Source organism: Thamnophis sirtalis, unplaced genomic scaffold (genome assembly GCF_051295495.1).
Source record: "Thamnophis sirtalis isolate CommonGarterSnake01/CBP01778 unplaced genomic scaffold, rThaSir2_p1.2 scaffold_2, whole genome shotgun sequence".
Classification (NCBI taxonomy): domain Eukaryota; kingdom Metazoa; phylum Chordata; class Lepidosauria; order Squamata; family Natricidae; genus Thamnophis; species Thamnophis sirtalis.
In genome coordinates, this window is record NW_028261382.1 from 149637209 (window position 1) to 149653570 (window position 16362).

Genomic DNA, 16362 nt, shown 5'->3' on the forward strand with positions numbered 1-16362 from the left:
TTTCCAATGATCACATTGTTATTTTGGAAACTTATAGGAATAGGGCAGGATTTTTCATCCATTTTTCCTCCTTTTGATTTGTTCTGATAACCTTGATATTTATGAATGGTATGAAACCCTGGAATCTGGTATTGTTCATCTTTGCAAGAAATTGTGGTTTATCCTGTTGTACAGTGGCCCACGAGCAGAAGGATGGCATGTAAATAATAAGTTAAAATTAATATTTAGAACATATAAATCTATCATGATATGCAAATAAATGAAATATACCTTTTTTAACAGAGATGCTGGAGGAAGGCTACTTTGTCTCCTCTAACCACAATAGAATCAATAAAGAACATGTCACGGATAGTATGTCTAAAATCAATGAATTCAACAACACATCAATCTTTGTGTTTGTTATCTGTATCACAAGTTATGAAAACCTTTCTCTGAGAGCTTCAAAGATTTTAGAAAAGCAATGGGGGCTATTTGAAATGGATGGTTAGTTTAACTTGATGTGATAAGTTCAACACGATGATCCTCAATTTTGTAGGCTTTAAGAGTTTCATAACTTCAGTATTCATGTAGACTAGAGTTGAAATTTACCAAATTATTACCAATCTATAGTAACTAGGATACTATCTGTAATTTTCTAAAATGACAATGTTCCACTTACTACAGAAGAGTATTTTATATTCAAGCATGTATTCATAAACATGCGTTGCACTGCAGCTTGTAGGTAATCCATATCACTTGATATTTCAGCTCTTTACAATTTACCAGTCAGGCTTGAAATAAGGAATTTTAATACTTGCTATGTTTTAAGTGTACATAAAGAGCCTTGAGTAAATGTATGTGAGGGTCAGCGAAGACTAACTTTGCTTTCTTAATTCCTTGCTGTCCTTGTTACTCTTCTCATGTACAGTGAATCTGTCTATGTGTGGTGTGCATGAGTGAACACAGATGCTCTCAATTGCAGTTTATAATGAACATGAGAAGGTATATGTTGAAAAGTTGATAGTTAATGTCATGCAATTTGATTTAACATGTCTTTTTTTTTTAAGCCCTAAATAGGTCCTTTCTATAGTTGCCATTTAATACATGCAAAAGCTGAAAAGAGAAAACTCTGAAAGAGGTCTGATAGTAAAAGTATTTCTTGGTCTATAGTCTTCTAGGGTTTTAAATGGGTTTTAAATGTGGACACTTTGAATACATTCCCCTCACCTCCAAATTAAACTTCCATATTTTTTGGAGTATAAGATGCACCTTTTTCCCTCCTAAAAGAGCGTGGAATTGTTGGTGCGCCTTATACACCAAATACAGCCATTTTTGGCCTCCCAAAGCCCCGTCCCCGCATCCAATTTTTGTGAAAAATGGGTGAAAAATGGCTGTTTTTCACAAATACGGAGGTGTTTTTGCCTTCCTCCACTCCCAGAAGCACTCTGCAGGCTTCAGCAGGGCTGGGGGAAGGGAAAATGCCCTCGTTTCGGTGAAAAACGGGGACATTTTTGCCTTACCCCAGCCTGCTGAAGCCTGCAGAGTACTCCTGGGGGCCGGGGAGGACAAAAACATTTTTTTCTTACTTATCTCTTCGAAATCTTGGTGTGTCTTATGCACTGGTGCATCTTATAGTCCGAAAAATACAGTAATTGCAGTAACCTCATGGATAGGAAATATGCTGTCCCTGAGCTATCTCTCTGAGCAATTCTCACCATTGGCCATTCTTCTGCTGAGAATAATAATTCAACACCATGTAAAGGACCCCTTGGACCTCATCCTTGAACAAAATATCCTTTGTACATTACCAGTTTTAAGACCACAGGATGATACCTCTATGAATCTACTTTAATCAGTGAAAACAATGTTTGTGCTGCAAGTCACACATTTGCAAATTTAACATGGTAGCCCTATGGTACAAATGTATAACGTATTAATTGATATCCTGTCTTTGATGTGATTGTTTAGCCTTTGACATTTGAATGGAATGTAAACTTACCCTGCTGTACTGTAAGTGACATACATTTTGTGGGCAAAGTGTTTCTTCAAGGTTGGTTCCACCAACACTGATGCTGAATTTATTTTTACTCTTAGCCTTTCACTAACCACACTGATTGTTGTTGATACTATCATTAGAGGCTGTGAACATCAGTTGTGGTACATCCAAAAATAAATAAGTAGGTGTCCTTTGGGGAAAGCTGGAAGGTATTGTTAAAACTCTTACAATAAATACAAAATCTCCGTGTCAAAAAATCTCTGTAATCAGAATCCTATTCTTTTTTAAAGTTTATGGAATTATTTCATCTATTTGATCCATTGTCAAAGATCAAAAGAAATACAGCAATAGAATATAAGCTAATAAAACAAGATGAGAAATGAACATATTGAAACAGCAGAAGTTAATGACAAACATTATATTCTTCTACATGAAGCATAAAATCAATAGCAATTTAAATGGGAGAAAAATACATCAACTTTTGGTATTTTGTGAGGTGCTTAGCTAGCTTGACGCAGTGGCTGAGCTTGTCGATCAGAAAGGTCGGCAGTTCAAATCCCTAGCGCCGCATAACGGAGTGAGCTCCAATTACTTGTCCCAGCTTCTGCCAACCTAGCAGTTCAAACGCATATAAAAATGCAAGTAGAAAAATAGGAACCATCTTTGGTGGGAAGGTAACAGCGTTCCGTGCGCCTTCGGCATTATGCCAGCCACATGACTACAGAGGCATCTCCAGACAGCATTGGCTGTTTGGCTTTGGAAAGGAGATGAGCACTGCCTTCTAGAGTCAGGAATGACTAGCACATATGTGTGAGAGGAACCCTTACATAGCTATCTAGCACATGGTTACTTCCATAAATATATTTTAATTATCTCTCCATAAATTAAGACAAGAGAAGAAAATATGAGAGGGGGGGAATAGGTCCATGTTCTTTCAAGTGAGCAATTGCTTTTGACAAAAGAGTTAAATGCTTCTTCTCCCAACATGTCAAAAGTGGTCACATGTGGCCACTTGAAGTAAAAAAGAAATCAGACATTTTCCATAAGCCACCAAAAATGTTATCTAAAGATTATCTTCTTCTAGACAATAATAAATGGTACCCACATTTGCTTGACTACGGAAAGAATTTTCTAAATTATTTTAATTTATAAATTTTCTTTTTTAATTTTTAAAGATTAAAGAAGTTGGCAAATATGTTTCTTTCTGATGTCTCATATATAATTTGAGGGTACTACCATTCTGCAGATTTTGCTGCATGTACTTGAAATAATAATAAAGCTTAGTCTATAATTTAGGGATGAAACTGATACAAGTGTTCGTTTTATTCAGTAACTTCCCAAAGTGGAAGAATTTTCCTCAGCTAAACACATTAAATGTGCATGTTCAAACATAATAATTTTCATGAACACTTCAACAACAGCATTTTCTGTAGGCAGCAGAGTGTTGATGCTTAGAACAATCCGCTCAAGGCTTCTTGCTTTCATTCTGAAACTCTAAGCTACATCTGACTATATTCTCCTGTTCTGGTATTGAAGGAAAAGCAGGTATAGAAGGCCAAAAGCAGGTGTAAAGCTCAGAAGCAGAGGACGCTGCTTGCAATTTCTCCTCTCCAAATGGATTCACTAGTCAAAATAGGTAAGGTGGCACTCTGTCTTTCATTCTTGGGGAAAATGGACTGAAGTGGGAAAAAGAGGGCATAATGAGAAATTGTTAAGCACTGCATTCTGCTGGTTTTCTATTCCAGCACTGAGTTTTCCTCTCTGAAATGTATATGTAAACATTTCATAATCTCTGTGAGTAGGTGAAAATCCAAGTATTAGCATGATGGATAACAAACTGTAGCAGGAGAACCGGCTAAAGGCACTGGCACAAAAGCGTATTTTCTTCTCCGTTTGAAACTTTTAAGCATCACAAACTGATGGAAAATGTAATTACACTTCTTTCAAATCTTGTATAGTTTGACCTGTAAATTAACAGTGCAGTTGCCATGTTAATTAACTTATTTCTAGAGCACAGGTTTCAAATAAAACTTTCCCCATGTTCTGTTGAAACTGACAGTTTCAGTAGATAAATAGAATCATTAGGATCATTAGGATGGCGGGTAGAGAAAAGCAGTGAGATTTCATCAACAATTTTATGTCACATGGCCTGACTTATGCTTCCTAAACTTTGGATAGACTGGTGCTCTCTAGGTCAGTTTCAACCTTGACAAACTTAAGATGTGTGGACTTCAAATCCCAGATTTCCTGTTATATGTTATTGAACAAGGAGGGGAGGAAGCAGGATTTTATCCTTTTCCCGAAACAACAAAATATGTTGGGCTTATCCTTACTGTCATTCCAAATCAGAAGAAACTGGATGCTGAACTTAATCTGAGGCTACGGCTGACAAATGCTGTAACCCGCTTGAGAGAACATTGCTTCCAAAAAAGACATATCTAGTGTTCAGCAGAAAAAAATAAAGATTGAGAAATACTATACTGTTATACTAAAGCATGATTGAATTCAAATATTTTTAAAGATTATACTTAAACAAGGTATTTTAATACATGAGTATTATAGTCATAATCAAGCCCTAAAGACAATGTTTTGTTCACCAGATTACTGAATGCATGGTTCTTTTCTAGAGTTAATAACTCTAAATAGAAAGACAAATGTACATATTGTATGCAAATGTTGCCAAACCTCTCAGGTTTTTTTCACCTGCTCCAGGTTTTTCACTCAACACCATATTAATTTTGTTACTGTAGAAAGGCACAAATAAATGATAAAAATTTAAGAAAGCAATGAATTGAAGGAAACAGCATTTGTAAATGGAATTATGTCTTTTAATTCTGTTGCAGTGTTTTTAGAAAAGGAAGGTACTTGTTTTAACAATACCACTAATTAACTTCCATCAAGGAGTTTGAACTGTCAGCCTACTATTCTTTAACAGAGTCTAACTGTGATATTCTAGTAAGTGCATTAACAGTTTATGATCTGTATATTGTAACCCATTTTTCAGATTCATAGGTTGCCAATACGTCAGAAGTACATGACGGATATAGTATTCAAGGATTATTATGTTCAGGATTCAATGAATCATTCAGCGGGGCATATGTGTGTAGAAAGAGATTAAGCAAAGATTCCTGCTATGTACGTAATCCCAATAAAAGAGAATATATGTATTTCAGGGTTGAAGCTGTATGAATATAATTGTAACTATATGCATGTCATTATTAGAAAAAAATGTATTTTAAAGAGATCTGTCCATTTCAGCTATTTAAAAGGGAAATCTCGTTCTTTCTTTCTTGTTTCTTCCTTGATAGTTTTTGTTTTCTCAAATTCAGAAATCAAGAAAGCTAAAGCAGGGCCCACATCTTTGTAAGAATTCCAGTAAACCTTCTGCAAAAATGTTTTGAACTGTCTTGGAGAAAATACAGACAGCCAAAACAGAGCCAGTTTTTCAAGTACTCCATTAGAGTATTTACAAGAACAAAATACCCTTTTTTGGTGAACTTTCATTTTTCTCATTTTTAATTACAGGTTTCCTTATAAATGAAGAAACTATGCTTACAGAGTTGATAAAATTGTCACAAAACCTTAGAAAAAGTTGTGATGGCTAGATTTCATTTGCTGAAACAAAAGAATGAGCAATCACAGCAAAAGGGATTTGTTGCAAGATTCTGTTGACTTTCCTTAGCGTGACTTAGCTATTGTAATTTTTCTATGCACATTTGAAGCTTTTCTTGTACAAGAGAAGAACGTTTCAGCAGACTTTCGGAAGCAGGAAACTAGAGAAAAGGAAACATGGGAAAATAGTAGGACAAATAATTGCTAGTTGCAGCTGCAAATAGACACTTGCTTTAATGATACATTAGATGCATATGAATGTGCTTGTCCCCTTTTTTAGGCACCAGATGTTTGCATATTATACAAAGTGGAACAAGAGAAGAGGGCAGGGATGATTAGAAAGCAAAAGAAACTGGTAGGGGCAGCATCAGCATGCCTCTTTTGTCCTGTGGTAACATATAATGTTGAATTTCACTGCTATGGAGTGTATCACTTGAACACATAGATGGTTTACAAAACAGTATGATGAATGATATGAGTAAGCCAAAGCACACACCTAAGATACGTGCTAATTTATCTTGGGTGGTTTCTCCATTTTAATATGTGAAGAGGTTGCCTGCCCTAAATGTGCTTGCAGTTCTGCAGGTAAGATAGTTTAGGGGTGATCTTGGTGTTACATCTCTGACCAAGAATAGAATAGGAATAGGAATTAAAGGAAAAGGAAAAGGAAGAAAAGAGAAGATAATTCTTTATTGGCCAAGTGTGATTGGACACACAAGGAATTTGTCTCTGATGCATAAGCTCTCATATATATAAACAACAAAGTAATATAAGATACTAATAAGAGAAGGTAGTAGAAAAGATGAGAAGGATAATGCTTAGGAGTGCTTTTTGTCACTTTTCATGCCCTTTCCTATATTGCAACAATCCATCTGAATGCTTCGTGCTATATTAACCTATCTTTAGACTATTTTAATGTGGATCCGTCTTTGCATTTGTCTGAAAGTTGCAGTAGGTGCAATGTATGATCTTTTGTTTATTATTCAATGGTGTGACACCACACCCATTTTAGAATTATTCTAATTTAGGACTGGAGACATGCAAAGTAACATTCCAAATGAGCTTCATTTTTAAAATTGAGTTTTCCTGCAAGAATTGCAACAAATGTGGCATAACAGGTCTGCTTTTCAACTTTTATTTAGCATTAGGATGCCAAATATACTTTGCTGATGAAGCAATGGCATAAACGGGCTTTCAAGAATGGAAGCACCACAGGATTACACAGTTATAAACAATCTTAAAAGTAGAATTGGCTGTATGGTGATGGCATGTTTCAGTTGGTTATTCCTAACTAGTATTTCTTAATTTCTTAAGTGGTCAGTGTAATGTATAAGTTAAAGAAAATTTGCAAGAAACCTGCATACAATCATAATTTAGGATATTTATAAATCATTCAGCCAAATCATAAAATTATATCACAGATCTTCCAACTTCAGATTGAGCTTCCCAAAGAATTAAACCACCTTCATTTTCTTAACACAAGCAAAATATGTTCTGTTATTGCTAAAATTTACTCTATACACTCATTGTCTTTATTCAGTCAAACTTTTTGATTAAAGTCAATGGAAGTATGTAAGTGCAATAAGCATACTGATATTTTCCAAAATGAAAATTGCATTTATTTGGTAATAAAACTCTTAAGACTATCACCTCCAGTATGCCATTTTTTTAAAGTGCTTCATACTCAATTTATATTATTTTTTATCAATTATTAAATGCACATTTCAGCATACAAAAAAATAATTCAGCAATTCAACAATGTATTTTATTTTTCCACATTTTATCTGTGAAGTCCGGTTCTATTTGTGTCCAAGGACCTTCTAATTCTTATTTTGGGAGTTCTTTTCATTTCAGGAGCCTTAGGAGTCCGGATTTTTGTCAATGCAATTGCTCTAAGTATACTCAGCTGTTGTTGAAAGCAAAATACCACCATATTACATTAGAAGGTCATTTTATATTTCAAGTGGCTTTATCATAGACAGTTTGCACACAGGACAACAAAAGCTTCAAGAAACCTCAAAGAAAGGCAACACAGACCACAATTATACTGAACATACTGAACTGTGATGGAAACAAGGGCAAAAGACCATAGAAAGAGATCAAACCATATTGTGGCTATCCATACAGCACATTAGATGGTTTTATACTCAGAAGATATATATGGAACAGTTAATAGACAGGACATCCTTCCAGGCTGACAACACCATTAATGTTTGACATTTTGTTCAGTAAGATAGATTTGTAATTAATTTTCATATTCTTTAAACAGCCATGGAACACATCCTGAATTGAAAGCCATGGTGTTTCCAAATTAACTGTAAAGACAAAGCACAAAAATTGATTAAATATACAATGTACGAACAACTGGATATTGTTGAAAATAACATTCTCTGAGAAATTTTAATATTTTTATCAATATACATTTGAATGAAATAGCCTGTTCTTATTTCCATTTAAAGCAAACTAATAGTGATGCATAGCAGTGCTTTTACCATTTTTTCAAATTTGCAATAATATGTATTAGAAATAGTCTGCTATAATATACATATAGGAGCCATTTCTTTGAGCTATTTAGGATAACTTTGTGAAGAATTAAGGAACAGTGATGATGATGATGATAACAGTGAAGTAGCTAGCTGATTTGCTTTCTCCCTCTCTATTAACACATATATTCACAATAGATAAGGTACAATAGTAAACGTTGTATAAAGAATGTGTGATACCAAATGTTTGAACATTTTTTTGCTAAATGGGTGAGAAATTCAGAATAGACCTCACTTTTTGTCATCTATTAGTCAGTTGTAAGGTGACATTCAGGAGCTTCTGGAAAGCCATAAACTCTTCATTTGTTCTTTACCATGCATAGCCACATTATTCATTCTAATAACTAAAATATACTACTTTAGTTGATCTGAATGGGGTTAATACATATTTATGCAGATAAGCAAATGGATGGGTTTCCTATGGGGAAGACAAGCATGATATGCATTTTGCTTCTTCTTTTTGCAAAGAGGACTCCATTAAGCTACATGTTGCACTCAAAGCTGATTTGTGAGTATTTTCCAAATCTTGGCATGCATAATTTCCAGTCTCCTCTGATAACTAATATAGGAAAAAGATCCTCAACAGCAAAATGGTGACTAAAATGAGTTCTACTACAGTATGAACAATTTGGGTGATAATATGGAAAGTCAGAATAAGGGAATAACAGAATACCAGAGTTGGAAGGGACCTTGGAGGTCTTCCTGTCCAACTCTGCTCAAGCAGGATATCCTATTCCATTCCGAACAAATGGCTGTCCAATCTCTTCTTGAAAACATCTAGTGATAGAGCACCCACAATTTCTGGAGGCAATATGTTCCACTGATCGTTATCACTGTCAGCAAATTTCACCTTATCAGGTTCTTCTAGTATTTATTCTCCCAAATAATTGTAAGTCTCATTCAAAAGTAATCAAATATCCTAAGATTCACAGTATAATTTTGAACTAGCACTTTAGGAAATTTATGGTACCTCTGTACATCGTTCTTTTCCCTATGAGTGCATACATGACAATAGTATCATAATTATATACAGTAGTTCTAATTAATATGTCTCATTTAAAAATGTTTGGGAGAGTGACAAGAAATCCTGATCAATATTTAGAATGTATGGTTAGAGGGACTGTAACCATTCTTTTGTTACATCTGTGCCCAAAATATATTGTTCCCTCTGACAAACATCACTACCAGTTGAATCAAATAAAGGAAAATAGAATCAATAAAATCTTCCTTCCTGATGTAAAATAGTTAGTTGAGAACAAAGCCATTTCTCAAAATGACAATAAATCCCCTGCTCTTGAATGATCTGATTATTTTTGACCTCCAACTCCTGCATGTTTATTTAAAAAATGATAATAATATACATTCAGGCAATTAACAATGGAGTTTGTTTTGATCATCAGAGAGAGGAAAGTTCATAATGGATGACACAAAAATATAGCTGTTTTTAAATGAGGATTATTATAGTTACTTAATTCTCTTCCAAAACAAAGAAATCTCATACCTGGAATTCTTCCAAAATAGAGTGGTTGAGTATGACTGGTAGAAAGCTTAGGTGATAGTGCAGCAGTATAATTTCTATTTGTGTCTACATATAAGTTGATAATATTCTGCTTCTGAGCCACTATAAAAATCAGATCAATAAATCAGTTCCATATCCCCCACGAAACAATAGCTGACTAACAAATTAACTAATTAACTAACTAACTAACTAACTAACTAACTAACTAACTAACTATAAATAAATAAATAAATAAATAAATAAATAAATAAATAAATAAATGTTTTTCATTCAATTCTGTTTGTCAATGTATCTGAAAATAATTTGCTTTATAATCTTCTAAGTCAATCCCTTCAGTGATGGGCAGATGCAGTAATCATGAAATATGTCTCATATTTAAATGTTCTGTTATATCTACATCCAAGTTGCTCTTCTACATTTATTTATTTTAAAAATGTATACTGTGAGCCTGCCAGCCTGCCTATCCAACTCTACAACTACTCTTATGGAGTTGGTTATATTTTTATCTTGCAAAACCTGAGTCTTTTGCTGAAAGAAATTAATTAAGAAGAAATAAATCTCAAGGAAATCAGGCTAAAACAGAAAAAAATTGACACTCCCTTCTTTCTCTCTCTTCCCTTCTATATTGCAAAATATTCCTTCTCCAAAAGGTAATTTTCAAAGGAGAAAATAGATTTTAAGCCAATATTATTTTTAGATGACATACAATGTCATTTGGTCTTCAATCAGATACATTTTGTCATAGGAATTTGTTACAACATTCATTTATTTCTCTATTATTCAAAACATCAGAAAATTATCAAGGATACATTATAAGGAAAGAAAAAATAATGGTACCAACTTTCATAAATCTTTGTTATGCATAAATAGTTTTAGGCAAACCTCTAGTTGTCTATAAGGATTCCTTTGAAAGAGTTAAATTTGTCTCTTGGAAAAGAACATATACCTTTATGAAGTTCTTTCATATTGACTTAAACTCCGTAAACTCTCCGTAAACAATTAATGAATAAAACTCCACCATACCTGCTACAGAGTGCCACTGTCCATCGCACAGAGATTGCTGAGGTGTGACAGAGAGAGAAAATTCGCCAGCACCATTATTTCCAGAGGCAGTGAGCTGTGAAAAGGAGAAACATTTTCAATTACTACCAACAATAGGAATACATTTAAATATAAAAATACACACAAGGAACACATCTTTGTCAGATTTTCTGAGCTTTACTACCTAATATTATCAGCATCTTTAGAACAGACTGCCATTCTTCAGATTGCTATGCTTCAAGAAGGTTACCATCTGCTGAGAATCCCCAGAGAAAACTTTTTTAAATGCTGTATTTCACTAACCTAAGGTTTTTCAACTGATTTTCCCTGGGTTGGATTGCTAATTTTACTGGTCTCTGGCAATTACAATAACACACATAGAGGAGAGTAAGCCAACTAGTACTGCCATTGACAGGAAAGGGATAGATTTTATCAATCTCAGAAGCATCCACTCTTACACCATAGAACTCAACAATAAACTTTCAATATAATTGCATCCATAGAGCCGAGGTAGCTGCAGTTTGGCAGTTCAAATCTCACCAGCTCAAAGTTGACTCAGCCTTCCATCTTTCCGAGGTGGGTAAAATGAGGATCAGATTGCTGGGGGCAATATGCTGACTCTGTAAACTGAGTCTAAGTGCTATTGCTATTGATATCCAAATATTGTTTATAGTCTTCCTTTTTGGGGGTCATGCCAGACTTAACACTATTCTATGATTTGTTTTCTGTGGTCTAATATCTCAGTTTGTAAAAGTAAAGAATATGAAAACCACACCTCCATAAAATGTCTATCTTTGAGGATGATGGCTTTATCTGGAATGATGACTGCATGTTGTAGGTATTCAAATAAAGGGACTGCTATGGAAGGCAAAGCTAATTACAAAATACTTGCTTCTCGAGGAGGCAAACTTTGAAATTTTTCTATGTTGTTTTGTCAAAATCCTATGATAGTTTTTAACATTTTTCTCTATTGTTTTCCAATTTCACCCTCTAATAAGGCCTAGGTTGTACCATTCCATTCTTTAAGTATTCTTAAGGCCTATGTAAAGCCAGAGGCATTCTAGTAAATAAAGTGATGGTCGGACTTCCTTTGATGCTAGCTTCCCACTTCAAATCCTTTTAAATAATCAGATGAAGCAAAAGACATAACAGGCAATACATTGGGCAATCACAGCTATAAAAGATCTCCCAAAAGGAGACTCAATAACAAATGGTAGCGCGTTTCAGGAATTCACGGCCAGAATCATTCCCACTCTCCCAGTCTACACCACAACATAACATTTGAGATAAGGAAGAGGAAACAAGACAAAAATCATTCCTACCGTGCCTCCTTCCATGTAAAGAGTGAAATAGTTTTCTTGACTGCTGCCAGCATGGATTAAAATGCCAGTGGAACTTCTTGGACGGATGCTAAATGCAATCCTATAGTCTATGTTTATTAAAAAGGTGTTTTCTGGAATTTAAAAAAGGAAAAGTTCCATTCAAAAGAAAATTAAAAGTATTAATTCAATTTCATACTGCTTCTTACAAGAATTCTTTGAGTAGCTATTTAATAAAAGGGAGAAGCTCTATGGATTTCTTTCTATGTGTCCATGGTGCTGTGCTTCATGTGGTAGGATGACAACATGCATACAGAATTTTAGATCAGCATAAATAACTCATTCTATTACACTCACCAATCACAATATATCCTCCTTCGTTGAAAAATGAAACACCATTCTCCAAAATATTGTCCAAGCAAGGCAGGACACCATTGTTTTGCTGGTAAGTATACATGTGTTTTCTCCCAACTTGAAAGTTTCTCAAGCAGCCCACAAAACTCTTCTCTGGAATATTCTGAAGATACATACACCCAACATAGATTGGAATAATAATATTATTATATATGTTATATTACTATCTTCACCCCATGGAGTAGATGTCTGGCAAAATGAAGGCAGTCCAGTGGCAGTCAAGTGGAAAGATGACATGAGTATTATACTTTAGCTTTCCATTAATAACAAGGAATTGAAAGAGAAAAAGAGACATTTGCTGCCTTGGCAATTATAGATGATCTGGGGTAAAAAAAAACCCCAATTTTAAATTCATATTGAACAACTTCTCCATTATTACCTTAATGTTTAATGATGGAACAGCTCCTAGATATATTGATGCATTTATCTGGGAATAAGAATAAGAAGATGGCAGGTTTCCTTCGTGAGTCTTCAAACCATCGATTACTAGGCGTATTTTGTTTTCACTAATGCTGAATGTCACCTTTTCAGGAGAGAAACATAATCTTAAACCAACGTATCAAATGGTGATTAAGCAATACTTAATTGACCTTAGATTTAAAAAAGCACATTTTAAAAATAAATACAACAAACAAATAAAAAGATACTATACAGCATGCTGTGGAATATTCACAGTATATTGAAAGCAGAAGCTATTTATACATTTAACTATGTATTGAGTTTTGAGACTATCTGAATCCAAAAAAGCTCTGGGAAATTTACAAATTTAAAATACATAATCCCAGAAATATGCCTGCCCACACTGAACCATATCAGGAATATTTAAGAAATACTTTCAGGATACTCCAAATCCTTGAACATCAGGCCTAGAAATCAAGCCAGGTCTTAAGAGACTTCCAGAATCCTTGTAGAGAGGGAGGGCCGGGACTGCAATAGTGAAGCCATGTTTCTTTAGTGCCACATGGTTGCAACATTTAATAAAGGAAGGGGCCAGAGGTGGGTTGCCAATTTCTTTACTACTGGTTCAGGCACGCTCCCGTGTGCGTGATGCTTCTGCACATGCGCAGAAGTGTCCGGCCGGGTGGGTGGAGCGTCCCACCACTGCTACTACCGGTTCGGCTGATCCAGGCCAAACCGTCAGCAAACCACCTCTGCAAGGGGCCTAGAGCATACTGGACAGACAGAAGGAACTGGAGGTAGAATAATGGTTGGCAGCATGGTTCTCACAGACCCGTAAAAGACACTTTTAGAAGAACTTTTGCACCTCAATGAAAGACAATCTCAAAACTTGCAACATAAGCAAATTTCAATTAATCTGCTTTTTAGGAAAAATCCTAATTTTAATCAAACCTTTTTTAAATAAAAAGATACTCACAACTTTACAAGAAGGTATGCAGTTGTGCCCAATAGTGAAATCATTGACTTGAGTGTCTAGACATTGTGATACATTGCTATACTCTAATAAGCAACAAACAGCTGTTTAGAAAAAAAACATAAGTAACCCATCCTCACCATATGCCACTGTCCATCACTGTATTTAGCTTTGCTCTTGATTTTTATCTTTTTTCCATCATAGGCAACTGCAAGGACATACTGTCCTTTTGAAAGGTAAAGAGCAACATATCTGTTCCCCATCTGATCTCCCATGAAGAAGACCATTCCCCTAGACGATGATGTACGAACATCAACAGCAAAATGGGATCTTGAATAAACAAACGTATAAAAAATAAGAATCAGAGAAGGTAGAAAAAGAGAAAGCTAGGTAGAAATAGAATGTGTTTTACTTCTCATTGTGTTACTATTGATGCTCTGCTATAGTTCTTAGCTGGTTTGCGTTCTGATTTTTTCTTTGTAAAAGAGGGTTAGGGTTTGCTAAAAATTATCTACTAAGTTTCTTAGTTAAACAGAGATTTTTAGCTGGCTGCAATCATAAAGTTGAAGGCATATTATAATAGAAATGATTAAATGTCATATCTTTTTATATTACTTCTATTAAATACTGTATATATTTTTCTTTAGGACCTTGTCTATAAAAATTACTTAAGGTAATGAGGAACACAACATATAAGCTTGTATATAGACACATTGTGTATCACAATAAGACTAAACATAGGATGAGAGAGAGGGGGAGGGGGAGCGGGGGAGGGAGGGCTAGGGAGGGAGGGAGGGCGGGGGGGGAGAGAGCGGGGGGAGGATCATACACGTACGATCATGTATACATATATGCATATATTCCAATGGATCAAAAGTTTGGACTTTATCTGAGGCTTAAATTTCAGGTACTGGTTTTCTATTTAGAACAAAATAACAATTAAACACATTACCTGTCTGTTGATGTTTGGGATATTGAAAACAACAAATAAGTTCCTAGATTATTGCCAAAGTGGTAGGCTTCAGAGACAAATTTTAACTCAGGATGCAAAGGACAGCCATTCTTGTTCTGCTGTCTATTTGAATCTGTCAGATGGGCAATATTTTTCCTCTTCTGAAAATGAAAATAAAATATATATCTATATTTAGAATTGATGATTCCAGAAATATGAGATAGTGTTTATTAAGAGGAAAATCATTCAGGGTTATGTTTTTCTTACATTAATCATGAATCTATTTCTCCTTTAGACAGGATGTACAACAAATATTATTATTATTTGGATTATTAAAAATTTCACTTCTTAGTTCCTATCACATATCTTTTTAGAGATATCCTTCAAAATCAATTCATCAGTGCCAGAAATTTGATCCTATTATATTCTAAATTTTCAATTTGAAATTTTTATCTCATTTTATGTCTCATCCAGCTTCTGTTCTGTTCTTTAAAATGCAATATATATATATATTGTAAGACAGCAGTCTATGGGTTTATGAAAATTACTTAGTTTTTAGTTTAAAAAAGAGAGGTCTATGAAGATCATAAACCATTTGCTTCTAATTAAATACTATGAACATGTATTCATATATCTTTCATATGTGGTTATCCTCCACTATCTCCCAGAGTTTGCCCAAATTAATGATCATTGCATCGAAGACACTATCTAACCATCTCATCATCTCCCATCCCATTCTCCTTTTGCCTTCAATCTTTCCCAACATCGGGGTATTTTCCAATGAGTCGTCTCTTTTTGTTAGATGGCCCCCAAAAATGAGCTTCAGTTTCAATTCTAACTTATGACCAGGCTGCCATTTTTTCTTTTATTAATCAATCTGAATTTTCCTCATAAAAAGGGAACATTTCATAGCAGATTTATTTATGATAGCCATCATCTTCACCTCTGAAAGAAAAAGCTGTTACTCTGTGATACAAGTGGTGGAGAACGTTTCCCATCTCATCTAAAACCAGTGCATAGACATGGAATACCTATTATATTGAATTATCTCTACTTACTCTCCCATGAACAGATGCTGCCTTAATGTTGATAATTTGCTATTCATTATGGGACAATGCTGCAGAGACATTCTGAATATATGTGCCCTAATTGTATCCCTATCAATTACAGTTGATATTTAGGCTTATAAACTTTCAGTATCAAGTGAAAATTTATTCCCTCCAAATTTTGATTGAATGTTACTGCTTTTGTTGTATTTTTTGTTACTTATAATTTTACATGGCCTTTTGTTTATTTTCTTTATTATTTTTCATGATAAAAATAGGTAGCAAATTTTATGTGCAGTTGTACATTGTAACAGAACTCACAAAATTAAATAATTTTCTTTAACAAAATTTCATTTCCAACCTTTGAAAACTTTCGATGGTGTGTATCTGGTAATTCTTTCAACAGCATTGGCTTTTGTCGTTCTGGAATCATACAGAATCCTAGAGACACATCTCTTCTAACAGAATCAGTTAAATTTTGAACCTGAGCAGGTAGCTGTGAACTAGTATGGAGACAAAACAATAATGATACTGATTATTACTTTCATAGATTAGTTAAGAAAAAGAAC

The 16362-nt window shown here is 34.5% G+C and overlaps 1 protein-coding gene across 2 annotated transcripts in view; it reads right to left on the bottom strand.

Annotated features, from left to right (window-relative positions):
* Positions 1–2249: 2249 nt before the first annotated feature.
* Positions 2250–16362, bottom strand: part of LAMA3 (laminin subunit alpha 3) — a 157831-nt gene continuing 143718 nt past the window's right edge. For both annotated transcript variants that reach the window (XM_087707173.1, XM_087707174.1), the window contains exons 67-75: positions 16155–16296; positions 14748–14908; positions 13936–14125; positions 12803–12946; positions 12367–12526; positions 12013–12143; positions 10673–10766; positions 9632–9751; positions 2250–7902 (exon numbers count right to left, since the gene is read on the bottom strand). In XM_087707173.1, coding sequence (XP_087563299.1) covers positions 7757–7902; positions 9632–9751; positions 10673–10766; positions 12013–12143; positions 12367–12526; positions 12803–12946; positions 13936–14125; positions 14748–14908; positions 16155–16296 — 1288 coding nt within the window. In that variant the 3' untranslated portion in view covers positions 2250–7756. The remainder of the gene's footprint in view (positions 7903–9631; positions 9752–10672; positions 10767–12012; positions 12144–12366; positions 12527–12802; positions 12947–13935; positions 14126–14747; positions 14909–16154; positions 16297–16362) is intronic.